The 15,754-nt window shown below is 40.8% G+C and overlaps 1 protein-coding gene across 2 annotated transcripts in view; it reads left to right on the top strand.

Annotated features, from left to right (window-relative positions):
* The first annotated feature begins 452 nt into the window (after positions 1-452).
* Positions 453-15,754, top strand: part of Caprin1 (cell cycle associated protein 1) — a 38,361-nt gene continuing 23,059 nt past the window's right edge. Inside the window, exons 1-4 of one of the 2 annotated variants that reach the window (XM_060371640.1) lie at positions 453-621; positions 1,189-1,398; positions 15,126-15,188; positions 15,292-15,378. In XM_060371640.1, the coding sequence (XP_060227623.1) occupies positions 1,189-1,398; positions 15,126-15,188; positions 15,292-15,378 (360 nt within the window). In that variant the 5' untranslated portion in view covers positions 453-621. The remainder of the gene's footprint in view (positions 622-1,188; positions 1,399-15,125; positions 15,189-15,291; positions 15,379-15,754) is intronic. The other variant, XM_060371641.1, reaches the window with a different exon arrangement.

Genomic DNA, 15,754 nt, shown 5'->3' on the forward strand with positions numbered 1-15,754 from the left:
TTGTCTCTTTTTCAGACCTTTTAGGGCGAGTTTGCTCGCTCTGCATATAGAAGGAATTCTAGAAGCCGGGATTGCACCACCCACTCCACGCACCCCTTACTTGCAGAAACCTTTGCCCCCTCCCCCTCCCCCCTCCAAATAAGGGCTCTACAAGGGGCAGTCCCCAGCTCCGGAGCCTGAGGCTTGACACCTATTGTCCCTGTTTGGATGTCAAGCGATTTCGCCGGAAGGACCCCTGCTTAGATTTCACTCAAAACTGAAGGGACCCTTGCAGCGGCCTCCGTGGGGGTTGGTGTCCAGGTCGGAAGCGCTGCAGGAACCCGGCGCAGAGGTTCAGGCCGGGCGGGGACGCGGTGCGGAGACCTTTCGCGACAGGCGTTCACACCGGGCAGCCCCGGCGGCTTGAAGGCCCTCGCTCCCGCCCCCCCCCCGTCTCCGAGCGCTGGCTGGCTAAGTCCCTCCCGCGCCGGCTCACGTCCCACTAGGAGCAGCTCAGTGCAGCGGGGACAGGGCGAAGCGGTCTGCGCCCACGGAGCGCACGTCTCTTGCTCGCAGCGCAGCGCTACCCTTGCCCCCCTCGGCTGCCCACTCCAGACGTCCAGCGGATCCCGCCCGCGCACGGTGAGCGCCGTCCCGGACCGAGGCGCCGACGGGGAAGGAGGCCGCTGCTCCCGAGTGTCCTTCCTACCTCCCGAGCGGCTGGAGGGGCTCGCTCCAGCCCTCCCCACCCCCTACCCCGGCCACCCCCCCCACCCCAGTGCCCTTCTCCACCCCTGGCCCTGACCTCTGTCCCCGTCGTTCTCGCAAGGCAACGGGTGCCTCCCGCCCCGATGGGAACCGTTGCCCCGGCGGTTGGCGGCCGCCGTGCCAGGCCCCGCCCCCGGCGCGAGCCCGGTGCCCCGGCGCGGGCGGGCGGGGGGGGAGGGGCGGGCGGCCCGGCGCCCCGCTGGCGGGTCGCGCGCGCGCCCGCGGGCCCCTTCCTGCCGGCGGCGCGCGCCACCCCCTCCCCCCTCCGCGCCCGCGCGCGCGCCGCCTCCCGCCCGCTGCGCGTTTTGTCCCGCGTCTCGCCCCGTCCGTCTCCTGACTCGCTGCTCTTGTCCTTCCCTCCCGCTTTTTTTTTTTTTCCTCCTCTCTCCTCTCTCTGTCTCTCTTCTCTCTTCTCTCCTCTCCTCTCTCCTCGGTCTAAAGATGCCCTCGGCCACCAGCCACAGCGGAAGCGGCAGCAAGTCGTCGGGGCCGCCGCCGCCGTCCGGTTCCTCCGGGAGTGAAGCGGCGGCCGGGGCAGCTGCGCCGGCTTCTCAGCATCCGGCAACCGGCACCGGCGCGGTCCAGACCGAGGCCATGAAGCAGATCCTCGGGGTGATCGACAAGAAACTTCGGAACTTGGAGAAGAAAAAGGTGCGAGGAGCTAGCGGAGAGGGAGGGCTCGTGGCTCCGGCCGTCCCTACCCCGGTCCTCTGCGGTGGATGGAGGCGCTTCGTGCCCAGAAAACGGGCGCCTCAGGGAGGTGCCTGTCACCTGACCCGAGCGCGGCGCTGCCTCTAGGCCTCGGTTACTCACCACGCCGTGCCGGGCCTTCCCCCCCCCCCTCCGGGGACGGGTTGCCTAGGTAGTGGGGCCCACTGTCAGGATACACTCGGGAACCGAGGCCGGACATCTGACGGAGGCCATGGGCAAGAGGCACCGTGCGCCGGGTCGCCCGACTGCCTCGTGGGGTCGAGCGGCCCAGGCCTTGTAACAGTGGCTTTTGCCTCTCCGGTCTCGGCACGAGGCCGGTGGAATGGCTCTGGCCCCCCTTCCCCGGGAAGGATGTGTGTCTAGTCCCGAACTGAGGTTGCAGTGCCCTCAAGGCCTGATTTCGAGAGGGCCTTCGCTTGGGCACCCCCGCCCCCTTCTCATGGGCCCCCTACGTTTCCCCCTTTGTTTCGATTGTCCGGGTGCTCGGAACCTCACGCCCTGACTAGTCACGAGGTGGTCTTTTTTTTTTTTTTTTTTTTTGCAGCGACTTTATTTCAATTTATCATTATTTACTTTTGTTATTATTTTTGCCGCTGCTCCCTTCTAAAAAGGCAAGGGGCCATCATCGATTGCGATCCTTCGTGGGAGTGGATCTAGATTAGACTGGAGACTGCCTCTGAGTCTCAGGGCACATGGAGTGTCTAACATGGCGGCGGCTGCGGGAGAGGGAAGCGCTGTACAGGAGCTGCATTGTGAGCACAAAGCGAAAGCAGAGGGGGAGGGCAGAGACCAGGCAGCCGCCCCGCCTAGCCTCTCCCCCCCAAAAAAATCGAGCCACACCCACTCTGTTTTTGGCTTTAATATTTAGCCATTCTAGGCCACGGGGTTAGGTTACTTAAATTGGCTTTTTGTGCAGGATGGTGTGTTAACACAGTTGAAAGGAAGGGTCCCTGAAGAAGTAAATTTTCTGCCTTGATTATGAGAAAGTAGTGGAAAGGGACCTTAAAAACGGAGGTAATCATACCTGGGACTGTTATGCCAACTTGCCCTTTACCTTAAGTAAGATGTAACTTACGCCTGCCAGTCTTTTATTTTTCAATTTTGAAAATTTCCAGTGAAGATATTTGTTTAGCCAGAGGACAGGATTAAATAGGAATAGTGGCTAAAATCTGAGCTGTAGAAGAAAGTTAAAAAAAAAAAACTAACAGGTTATTTAAATCTTAATCTTGATAGCTTATCTGCTGATTTCCATTTTTGGTGAGTTTTAAACATTCACCTTCACGGTTACTCTGTCTCAGTGCTGAAGACTGGCAGTTTTACTTTAGTTTTCCAGACTTTACTTGAAATTGAGAATATACATTAACTTGAAATAACAAGCTTTCTTGTGATAATTATTTTGATGTATCAGTGTTTTCTTAGTAATTGGAAAAATGTATTAAAACAGTGAAATCATTTTAAGCTACATTCAGATAATGACATTGCATGCCAACATTTTCTGATAAGTTGCTGTGTTTTCTACCCTGTGTGAAATGAGTCTAACTTGGGTATCTTTAAGTTTTCCTAATGCAATAAGCAACATTAGTTTAGCTGATGCCTCAAATAGTTTTTTTGTAATTTGTAGGAAGTCAGTTTCTTCTGGAATAGGAACCCACATGAGCTTTAATGATGTAACATTTTAGGTATAGATGTCAGTGGTTGCAAAATCTTGAAATATGTTCATGAACTAACAATGCTGAGTAGCAGTCATTGTACTGACAGAATGTAGTGTTTAAGGGCATTTGAAAACGACACAAATCTAGGTTATAAATCCTATGAGGAAGGACTTGAACCATAACTGGCCAAAGTGTGTTTGTGTTAGTGTTCTTTCTCCCTAAGTACAGGTGAGAGTAATGTTATCACCTGGGCCATGGTAGGCCCCTTTAGTCCCAGCACCCAGGTGGATCTTTTTTTTTTTTTTTTTTTTTTTTTTTTTCCAGACAGGGTTTCTCCCTGTAGCCTTGGATATACTGGAACTCACTCTGTAGACCGAGGTGTCCTCAAACTCAGAGATCTGCCTCCCTCTGTCTTCTGCCTCCTAAATGCTGGGATCAAAGGTGTACACCACCACCGGTGTGTCTCAGGTGGAACTCTTGAGTTTGAGGCCAGCCTGGTTTACAAACTGATGTAGCCAGGGCTACATGGAGAAACCCATTCAAAAAGAGGAATTTAATTATTATGGGGATTGGCTCAGATAATGTCCTGTGATGATGTAACAACAACTTTATGTAAAATATTTTCTGTCATTTCTGTTCTCAGTGTTTGGTTCTAAATAACAGTGAAAAGATGGAGTTATAAACCAAAGGATTAGTTGCTCAATTACTAGACTGTTGATATTGTGGCTTAATGGCTATTGAAACTGTTTACTGTTGGAGATGCACAAGGCATTGGATTTTGCAGTAATATAAGCACATCTGGTTTTTATTTTATTTCTCTATTACTACATGTTTTTGCCCTGTGAGTTTTCAGTAGTACTGAGCATTTGTAATGTACCTAAAGTAGGATTTATTCTGAGTCAGTATTAATACTTTACAAAGTAATGCAATAGCCATAATTTTTTCAACTTCAATTTAGCAACTTATATTTTGATTCTTACCCAACAAAAGTTATCAGTAGATAATGTAGTATTAATTCAATGCAGAGACCTGATACAATTGTGTTTCATTTAAGAAAATGAAGCTTTTCATTCATTCTGTTTATTTCTGCCATTAGATGAAAATTATCTGTGCATCGAGCATGCAGACTAACCATTGCTGAGCTATCTTATTATGAAATTCAGCCTAATAAATGGTTTGGTTGTTTTTGACGTTTAATAAAGACTATATCAATGTTGAGCAAAAAACACCTATATTTTATTGAGAATAAAATATAAACAATTAAAACCTTACTTAGCACCCTGGCATGGTGGTGCTCTCTCACATTTAGTCCCAACACTCAGGCCAGAGGCAAGCTGATCTCTAAGTTCGAGGCCAGCCTCATCTACAGAGAGAATTCCAGTATAGCCAAGGCTACACAGAGAAACCCTGTCTTGAAAAACAAAACGACATACACACACACAAAACCTTAGAAATTAAACTACAAATAACATTTAGTTGAGAGACTTATTACCTAGTTTTCTTTCCATAGTTCTTTCAGGACAGAACAGTGCCTTAGGCTACATAAGATGATATTTGGAAACAATCTAAATTTTAAAAGATACTCATTTGATAGCAGAAGATTATTCAGTTTTGATGTAAAGGATGTTTTTATAGATGGCATTTAAAATTACAGACAGCTCTGCTGTGTGAAAAGTTAGTGTTCACTTTGCTTGAAAAAAGCTTAACTGAAACCCAAAAAGAGGGAAAAAGTATATTTTTACATCATTCTCTAAAGCAATGGCACTCAACCTGTGAGTAACAACTCCTTTTGGGGCAGGTTGCCTAAAACCATTGGAAAACACAGATACTTAATAACAATGGCAAAACTGTAGTTACAGGAAGTAGCAGTGGGAACAACTGTTTGAAGTCACCATAACATGAAGAATTATGCTAACAGGTTGCAGCATTAGGAAGGTTGAGAACCACTGCTAAAGACTGTGTACTTTATATCTGGGTAGTAATAGTGTTTATCTCTGTAGTAACAGTATTCATTAAAAATAGATTAAGCAGTCCCAGGGACTCACACCTTTGTGATCCCAGCACTCAGCAAGGCAGAGGCAGGCTGATCTCTGTGATTTCAAGGCCAGCCTGGTCTACAGAGTGAGTCCAGGACAGCCAGGGCTACACACAGAAACCTTGTCTTGAAAGACTAACCTTTCTAGACTATAATGTGTCTCTTAAGAGTTTATTATACACCTGTTACATGGTTTGTGTTAATAGATACTCAGCTTTTAAACTATATAGATACATTTTTTTCTTGGGCTAATGTATTTTTTTTTAACATTTTGACTGAGTAAGCAGTGCAGAGGCTAAAGTTAGTTGGTTTTTGCCTTCTCTCAGAAAAAACATTATGTTTATTTGAGAGCAAGGTTATTTTATTTTTTTGAGATATGGTCTCTAGCTCTGGTTGTCCTGGAATTTGCTATTTAGACCAGGCTGGCCAGGAAGTCACTGAGATCCACGTGTCCCTGCTTTCTGAGTGCTGGGATTAAAGGAGTGTGCCACTACTCAAGATTACTCTTGATTTAAATTCACCTTGTCTAGGGGGGAAATTATGATGTATTGTAATGGTTCTCAGCCTCTTGTTCCCTCCCCTTCCCATAGTGTATGTTACTTAAAAAGATTTAGTTGTGAACTCCTTTTCTTGGGTGAGAATACAATCATGAGTGTTGTTAAATGATGAATGTTGAGTCATGATAATAAATGAATCATGATAGGTTAAAATGATAGATTACTTAGCCAAAGTTTTTTACTTTAGGATACTTATGTGAAAGAATATAATTTGTGTTATATACAGATTATGAATTGTTGGGGCTAGAGAAATGGCTTACCAGTTAAGAGTACTGGCTGCTCTTGCAGAGCTCTTGTTCAATCCCCAGCCCCCACATAGTCCCTCACAACCATCTATAATGGAATCTGATACTCTCTTTTGTCATGCAGGTATACATGCAGAGAGAGCACTCATACACATTAAAAAAAAAGAATATAATTTGTCATGTGGAGCCCCTCCTGGTCTACATGGAAAATTCCAGGACAGTGAGAGCTACATAGTGAGACCCTATCTTGGAATGTAGATAATTTGTCATAAAATGAACAATTAGTAAGTTTATATTTGGCTAGGTATAGATTAGCACTGTCTCATCTTTTCAGAAAATTAGTAAAAAAAAGATGTCATGACTAATTGAATTTAATTTCATTAGCATGTTGTTACAGAACCTTAAACTTTTTTAGAGCTTAAAACCATCTTAGAATTTAGTCCAATTAATTTTATAGAAAAGCAAATAGAAATGCTTCTATAACTGATGCAGGTCTAAAAGCCTGATTTAATGTTCATAGGGATAATCAGAATTTGTAATGTTCTTAAATGTAGGTGTAATTGTTCATGATAGTGACCTTGCATAACTAAATAGGCCCATTTGCTTCAATTTTTAAAAAATTTTAAAGTTTATTTTATGTGTGTAAATTTTTTATTAATTTTTTAATCTTTTAGTGTAAATGTTTTTGTCTGAATGTATTTCTATGTACCATGTTTATATAGTGCGGGCTGAAGGATTGGAATTAGAGATGGCTGGGATCTACCATGTGGGTGCTGGGAATGGAACCACATCTTTCTTAAGATCAGCAAGTGCCATTAACAGCTGAGTCATTTCTTAAATGATAACTTCTCCCACTTTTGAGACAGGATTTTACTTTGTAGCCCTGGCTGTCCTGGAACTTGGAATGCAGATCAGGAACTTGGGGTGTGTGCGTGTGCGTACACACTTGTAGTCCCGGTTGGCCTCAAGATATCTGCCTGCCTTCACCTCCTAAGTGTTTGGATTAATGCATGCCCCACCAAACTGGGCTTGCTCTTTTTAATGTTGCCTCTGGACAGTCTTCACAGCCAACATGAATTCTGCTGATGATTCTTTTTGTAGTTTATTTAATGTTTTATGCCTGAGTGTATGTGTGCAAAAGCATACGGTTGAGAGTTGCTGTGTGGGTGCTGGGAACAAAATCTGGGTCCTTTCTGCAAGAGGCTCTAGTCCCTAGTTACTCTTTTAAAAGTCCAACATGTACCTAGGTGTAGTGGCACATGCCTTTAATCCCAGAGCTGGTCTACATAGTGAATGCCAGGTCAGGGCTACATAGGCATTGTCTCAAAAACAAAATACCCCCCTCCCAAGATGAAAAGTCCAATATGCAAGAAAAAAAAACCTTTTCTTTGTTGTTAGACCTTTATTAATGTTACATTGCTGAGTTTTGTAAATTGTCTAGCTAATGGGGTGCAAAACATAGCAATCTCATCTATTGTGATGTTACTGTAATTAAATCAAACTTTTAAAAATTTAAATTAGGTTTATTTCTATGTGGGTGTATGCGCTAGAGCACAAATGCCACAGTGTGCTTGTGGGGGTCAGGGAGCAACTTTCAGGTGTTGGTTCTCTTGCCATATGTGTATCCTATGACTGAGCTCAGGCCATCTGGCTTGATAGCTTGTGCTTTTACTGACTCAGCCATCTTGCCAGACCTTTGCAAATTTATATATTCAGGGGTGGCCTCAAGCTTGTCGTATAGGAGGATGACCTTGCAGTCTTGTTGCACTTGTCTCTGCTTCTCTTGTGCTAGGGATACACCCTAGAACAAGATACATGCCCAGATGAAATTAAACTCTTAAAAACTTTTAAGTGTTGCTTGTTTTGGCAGGCTCAGGTATATAATTGCCAGTCTTAATCCTGAAATGTAAACAAGGAAAAATTGAGGAACAGATAATGACAACATACTTTTTCAGTTCTTAGATTCCAAGCTCCTGGGTGTCTTAGTAATTGACAGTCCCCCCAATACATGATGGACATGCAGTAAAGGAGTAAGAGGAATAGCAGAAGCAAAATTCAGCTTAAAGTTGTCTGTCTTCAGCTTCCTTTTTCTCCACCAGCTATTTGAGTGCTCTTACTAGAGTATGTGTAGAAAAACATGGGAGAAAGACTTTCCTGGGCAGAATTAAAAATTCATACTGCTTGGTGCACACCTGTGATCCTAGCACTCAGGGAGGCAGAGGCAGGCAGATCGCTGAGTTTGCAGCCAACCTAGTCTGCAAAGTGAGTTCAGGACAGTCAAGGTTACACAGAGAAACCCTGTCTCCAAACAAACACACACTGGCTGCTCTTCCAGAGGACCCAGTCTCAATTCTCAGCACTCACATGTCACCTTACAACTATTTGTAACTCCAGTTCCAGGAGCTCTGACACCCTCATACAGACATACTTGTAGGCAGAATATCAATGCATACAAAATAAAACTAAATCATTAAAAAGATTTATGCTCTCTAAGGAAAGGGCAAGGTGTGCTTTTTCATCAGTCTGCTTAAAGAAGTCTGTTCACTTTTGCTTTAGCTTTGTTACTTGTCTGTACACTTGGGATTTTGGTATACTGCTAAGTCAGTTGGATATCTTGTTGGAGTTAAGATGATTAGATTAGTAAACCATTCTGGTCTTCTTCCCTTAGACATAATATGTACTAGATAGGAATATTTCATAGACTAAGTCATTTCCCAGAAACATTTTCTAGAAATAACAGCAATGGAAGGGAAAATCCACTTAAATTGGATTTATCCATGAACGAAAACTTCCATTCATTCCCCCCCCCCCCCGAGTTTGAATTTTTATTTTTCGGGTAGACAGAATTGATGAGTAGACAACAAGTAGAATAATTCTGGTACTATAAGCAGGACTTGTCTATAGTTTTAGTATGGAGAGCAAAGATAATTCCTGGCATTAGAACTGTTGTAAATCTTTAGACAATGTAGTATTGTAGTATTCTTATTTCAACATAGAAATCAAAAATTTGCTGAGCTTAATGCCATCACTCAGGAGGCAGAGGCAAGTGGATATCTGTAAATTCAAGGCCAGCCTGGTTTACAGAGTAAGTTGCAGGACAGCCAGGGCTACACAGAGAAATCCTGTCTTGAAAAACATACATGACCCAAAGAGGGTACAAGAGAATGAATATGGATGTGTTCTTCAGTTGTGTAGACTCATTTCATTTTATTTTTTTTTTGTAGCTTTGTTAAACAAGGCAAGTAATAGTTTTAAACAATTCCTCTCCCCTTATAACTTTGTAGTCATTAGTTTTTCAACTTTTGCCTTTTTTAGGTGGTATACTGAGAATCAAACTCGGGGCCTATGACATAGCAGGGAAAAGCACAGTAAGCTGTGTCTAGCCCATGGCTTCAGGTTTTGTAAGAATGTGATTCAAAGTAGATGATATTGGGACTCTTTGACAAATATATTTTCTTAACCAGGGTCAGGTGCTTCCATTCCTGCATGGATAGTGACTAAGAGTTATGCAGGATTATCTTTTTAAATTGTGAAATGAATCTTTGTATATTAACCTGTTTGGAAAAAAATTAGAATGAGAATAGATAACGTCTAATAAATACCGAGAAATACCTTCCTCTTAACACTCTTAATACTTTTTTGTTTAGGGCAGACTAATGCTACATGAACAGGCCTTCAGCATTTGAAGAGAACTGTTACAGATCTTCTGAGTTGTACGTGTTTTCTCCACTATTCTCTGAAAAACTGACACGTTTTATTGCTTTTAAGAATTTTACCAGCTACTAATTCTCAGTGGAGAGCGACTAGGAAGTAGCGTCCATTGTTTAGTCAAAGTAGTATTTCTCTAGGGGTGAGTGGGGAGTTAGGCATTAGTAACTTGGAAGTTTCTGGAGAAGTCATTAATAAGGAAAGTTGAAAAGAAATCTTTATCTTTTTGTGTTTGGATTTATAGTTTTCCAAGTATTGTTGGCCTTATTTGGCTTGGGTATATAAAGTAGAGCTAGGTGCTCCTTTTATTTATTGGGCTTCACTTTAATCTGTCTTAGGTTAAGGTCTCATGAACAGGAGTTACCTGGTTTTTCCTGGGTAACACAGTTTTTCAGATGATGTCTTTCTTGGGACTAGTTACAATTGAATAGTTTTAGTGTTTTTGGAGTCTCACATCTCCTGATTTCTTTTAAAATGCATAACTGAAAATGTTTACTTTTGGATAGCTTAGCAGCATGTGTTGCTCTTGCAGAGGAACTGTGTTCAATTTCTAGTGCCCAAATGATAGCTTATTATCATTACTAACAGTATGTACAGTTCTATCTGTTCAGGGGATCTGAGCTCCTTTTCTGACCTCACAAAGCACCAGGTATGCATACATACCAGGTGCCTATACATACATGCAAACACTCATACACATAAGAAAAATAAAACAGATTAAAAAAATTAAAGATGGTTCTGTAGTGGGAGTTGTTGGCTTGTCATAGTAAAGTTTGGGGGTACGTTTGTCATAGATGCCCATCTTGCTGTACTGATATTAAAAGCCTGTGTCAGTAATAGAAGGTGATACATAACTTTTTGGGAAGGATGGAATCTTAAGATATACTGCTGCTCATCATCCTGATCTCATGTGGGAAAAAAGAAAGCAGCAGTATTAGACAGGCAGAAGTGAATGAACAGCTAGAATTCAGTGACCTAAAAGACGGATGTTGAAGTACATGGGATTTATTATGGCAAGTTCTTTTACTGCTAACTTTTAGTTTACAATTAAGTGAAATATGATTGATAATAGTGGCTCACTTATAAGGCAGCTATCTGATAGAATTCATGATACTGCTGGTGCTTGCAAGAACAAAGGAACTGGAGTTAAAATGGGACAGAATAGCACTTTGGTATAGTTGTTTATAACACAAGACTAAAGTCTTTGCCTTTTGAATATACTCATACTTCTGTTGCATGGTTTCTCTTAAAAGATTTGTTATTTTGGGAAATGCCCTGAATTTTGTCTTCCTATGGTACTATAAATGAAAAGTTTAAATACACTTCAGGATATGTAATAGTTGAAAAAGAAACCCTAACCCGGCTTTCACAATTGGTGATTCAAGGCAGCAAGGACAGATTTAGTATTAATATTGTGGGAGGGTATGCTTTATTATTTTATGCTGTAAGTATACCTCCATTTATAGGGGGAAAAGGCTAACTACCTGTTTTGTGTTTGGGATGAGTAATTGACCATTTGGTTTTTATCACAGTGTTTTAGATGGCTATGTTCTGTCTCCTGCCTTTATTATCTCTCTACTCATTGCCCTTTGTTGTTTGCCAGTCCTCCTAAATTTACTAACTTACTTTATAATGTGAAGTTTAAACCCAAATGGATTGATGTGTAGTTGAACCCAATTTGAATTGGAAATAAAAATGAGAGCAAAAGCATTGTTTGGAGACAGGGTTTCTTTGTGCAACAGCTCTAGCTATCCTGGACTTGCTTTGTAGACCAGGATGGCCAGGAACACACAGACTGCATCTCCCTCCCCAGCCTGGGATTAAAGGTATGCACTCTTGTGCCAGGTGGAGCAAAAGCATTTAACACAGTATCATTTGTTCCTAGTCTGTTTCTGAGATGAGGTGACTGGTGGTGTTGGGCAGTGAAGTGATTGCATCTTCTCTTATCACTAAAGGCTACTTGGTAGTTAATTTATTAGTACGGTAAGCTGTTTGTATTTTGTAAAATAATAGTAGACTGTTGAGGCTTTCTGTCTAGTTCAAGTTTTTCACATTCATAACTAAGTAAAATTGTAATTCAGCTATCACTTCTGGGGCTTCAGCTTATTACCAAGGCTTAACAGAAGCACTACTTTTCAGTAGCAGGTGATAATTATTCAGTGTGAGATAGCTTTCCATGGCTATGATAAAATAACCTGAAAAAAAATGAGCTTGAAGGAAGAGTTACTTTGACTCATAGTTACAGTCTGTGTTCATCTGGCTGCAGTGTATTGAAACATGGCATGGACGTTTACATGAAACAAAGCTGCTTGTCTCATGGTAGTTGGGAAGAAGAAAAGAGGAAGGGATTGGACCAGAGAGGTCTCACTTCCTTAGTTTGTACCACTTCCGTATAATATTTATTATTACCTATCAAGTTGTAAACTTTTAGTAGATGAATCCATTGATGAGGATTACTTAATAATACTCTTGTAGTCACTTCCAGAAGTCTTGTCTCAGAACACTCCTGCATTGGGACCAAGGCATGTGCCTTGGGGGGGAATTTCAGATGCAGATTTTTTTTTTAATTGGTGTTTTGTTTATCTATGTGAGGGTGTTGGATCCTGGAGTTTCGTACAGTTGTGAGCTGCCATGTGGGTGCTAGGAATTGAACTCAGGTCCTCTGGAAGTGCTCTTAACCAGTGAGTCATCTCTCCAGCCCCTCATATGCAAATCTTAAATATTTGGGTCATAAGTGGATTTTTTTTTAAACAGTAGTTACTGGGTTAGATTATAAATTGGTCTAGAAACCAAACCATTTAAGTTTTCTGAATTTATAGGTGCAACTTATTTCCAAGTTTAGACTGCCTTGTAATGATTCTCAGTTTACAAAATAATGCCACATTTGATTCAGAATAAACTAAAAATTTCAGGCTCTACTGGAATGTTACAAGGGAATTACTATGTGTTTGACCTGTATGAGTCTCAAACTTAGCTGTGCGCAGAATCACAGAGAGCATGATAAAATGCAGTTTGCCAGACCTCAGTGTAGTGTTTCTGATTTAGCAGGTGTAGGGTGGTGCTAAGATTTTGTATTTCTAAAAGTTTGCCTAGCAGATATTGCTGGTTTGAGGGCTAACCTTCATGAATTACTGACTTAGAACAGCAGCCGTTGCTTTGTAGAGATTTGATTATAGTGAACAAAGTTCTTTCTAGCTTATCTTTCCATGACTTGTCTTAGCAGTGATCCTGTATTATATATGCTGATAAAACAACTGGTGCCTGGGGTCGTTTTATATCTAAATGTAGAAAGTACTACGAAAAAACTTCATTTGTTTTACTTTTCTTTTGAGGAACTTGTGACAAAAGAACTGGTTTGATTATTGAAATTCTGATAAAGGTTCTTTAGATTGTTGTATGGCTGGTGTACCTCTTCCCTCACAGTGAGTGCTTTTCTTGTAACAATTCTCTCTTTAGAAAGACTTCCAAGGGCTGGTGAGATGGCTCAGTGGTTAAGAGCACTGTCTGCTCTTCCAAAGGTCAATGAGTTCAATTCCCAGCAACCACATGGTGGCTCACAACCATCTATAATGTGAACTGATTCCCTCTTCTGGCAGGTGTAAATGCAGATAGAACACTCATATAAATAAAAAAAAAAATAAATCTTTAAAAAAAAAAAAGAAAGGCTTCTCAAGTTAATATGATGTGAGCACCTATATTCATGTTAATAAATAGTTCAGTTCCAAGTGCTCACATGGAAGCACACAACCTTCTGTAACTCTAGTCCCAGGGGATTAATTCGTTCTATTGACCTCTGGGCACTGAATAGATTTACTTATAGGCAACACACCACCTATGCTTAAAATATAAGTAAAAATGTGTAACAGAAAAAGAAATTACAGATATAAAACAAGCTAATCAGTGTTTCCCCCCAGTTCAGAACTTTTTTAATATACTTTTATTATATAAGATATTTCCTTGCCTGATATCTCCTTATCTTCTACATTTCTAAATTAAGCTAATGTAGTGATACGTTAATTTTTAAAAATACCTTTGTCATAACTTAAAGCAAATTGTACTTTGTTTTTTATTTCGTAAAAGAGAGTGAACTGGGGCTGAGGCTTATTACCTTAGTGCTAGAGTGGAATTTGCTATATGCTCTAGCTCCTGGGTTCAACCCCCAGCAACACAGAGTAACAGGGTGGACAGGCCAGAGGCAGGTAACTAACATTGTTGCCCTCTAAGGTATTCTGAGGCAATTTAGTTATACCTTTTGCACCTGATACTACTAGGCTTTCCAGATAATACCAAATTAATGATTTCCAGCCACTATATAAAGGTTTATATTGTGGAATGATTTAAAAGTTCTTTTCATTAGCCTTGTATAGTCTAATGATTGTCTTTGTTTGGTCACCTCCTGTATAAGTAATTATTACAGGCTTTTAAAGCTAGGTTAGAAGGGTTGAATGAGTTCACATATTTCTGGTGTAAAGAAAATGGAGGATTTGACTTCAAAAACCTTGTTTTCTCCACCTTGTTTCTGATGGTCTAAGGGTAATAACCCTTAACCTGAACTTTGCTTTGTACTTTGTTTCTTAGCTTTATTGTCAAGGAACTATATGTTATTATAATTATTTGAAGTATTTTTTTCTTTAAGTTAAATTTCTGTTTACTTTTTTTAATCCTCTAGCTAGTTCTTGACAGTAGTGATTGGATTCTTAGACACTGTTTCATTCTCTGAATATCTTTTGTGAGAAATATGTAGTGATTTTAATAGTAAAAGCCTGGGAAATCTTTTGAGGTCTTTCCCCCAAAAGACCTGGCAGTAAGTAGACCAGGCTGTCCTCAAGCCCAGTTATTACCTGCCTCCCACATGCTGGCATTAAAGGTGTAATTCTTGGCTTTGGCTGAGTTTTCATTTTTTACAAAAAAAGATGATTTTAAGCAACAGGGTTGTTGAAGCCCTGTTCAGTTGCATAAAAGCATCAAAATGGTTACAGTGTGCGGGCTTCGGTGAAATGGCAGCCTCGTAGTTTAAGGAGAAATGGGAAAAACACTAGTGAGTTCATTAGGACAACAGACTTTCTGCAATCTGTGTACATGAGTCCTTTGAAGGGCGGAAGGATAGACAGAAGCACAGATATTTAGCTTTATAAATGTCTGATGTGTATGTGTATGTTGGGCAGAAAAGCATTTTAACTATATGGTGACCCTCGCTTATATAATGGCATCTGATTTTTGAGTACTGAATAAGCAATATTTTGTTGGTTTACATACTAGTATTTAATGTCTATGATTCAGCAATGGTCAGTCTTTACATTTATTTCTTAGTTTACTGTTAAAACTTGAGCTAGATGAATATATTGCTTAAGCTGGAGTATATCTGAAAATTAAGGCAAAATTTGGAGTAGACTTTAGATATTGATTAGGTTTTTCTCATTTGGCATGATTAAACTAATGAATGTAATTATTCTCTTTTTCCTTTATGTAGGGTAAACTTGATGATTACCAGGAACGAATGAACAAAGGGGAAAGGCTCAATCAAGATCAGCTGGTAAAGATACTACATCTTAATAAAGGCTCAGTGCTCATTTATTTCAAAAGAAAATTTTGTGGTTTTGTTTCTAGTAAAAGTGGTTATGTCTTTATCATTTTAGGATGCCGTATCTAAGTACCAGGAAGTCACAAATAATTTGGAGTTTGCAAAGGAATTACAGAGGAGTTTCATGGCATTAAGTCAAGATGTAAGTACAAAAAAATGTGTAAAATATTGAAAATTAAGTTAGTGAAAATTTTGTGGTTTGTGTTGAGTCCCTTCACTATGTTAATGAGTTCTGCAAGGTGTAGAGATTGGATTTGACTATATCTTCTATTTGCCAGTTCTAACTGAAAACAATTTTTTTTTAAAAAAGGACTGAATTAAAGATAGGGTAAATATTGTAATTAATGAAAGGTCTCAGCTGATATGGCATTTATTTTCATATATTCTTTTACATATATATAAGCTCATTTCATCTGCTTTTAAGGAGTGTGACAGACTACATTTACCCCTTATCAACCCTTGATCCAGCAGAAGGGCAAGTTTTCCTCAAATACCTATTATGATAAAAGCCTTTTTAG

Source organism: Meriones unguiculatus, chromosome 18 (assembly GCF_030254825.1).
Source record: "Meriones unguiculatus strain TT.TT164.6M chromosome 18, Bangor_MerUng_6.1, whole genome shotgun sequence".
NCBI classification, from domain to species: Eukaryota; Metazoa; Chordata; class Mammalia; order Rodentia; family Muridae; genus Meriones; species Meriones unguiculatus.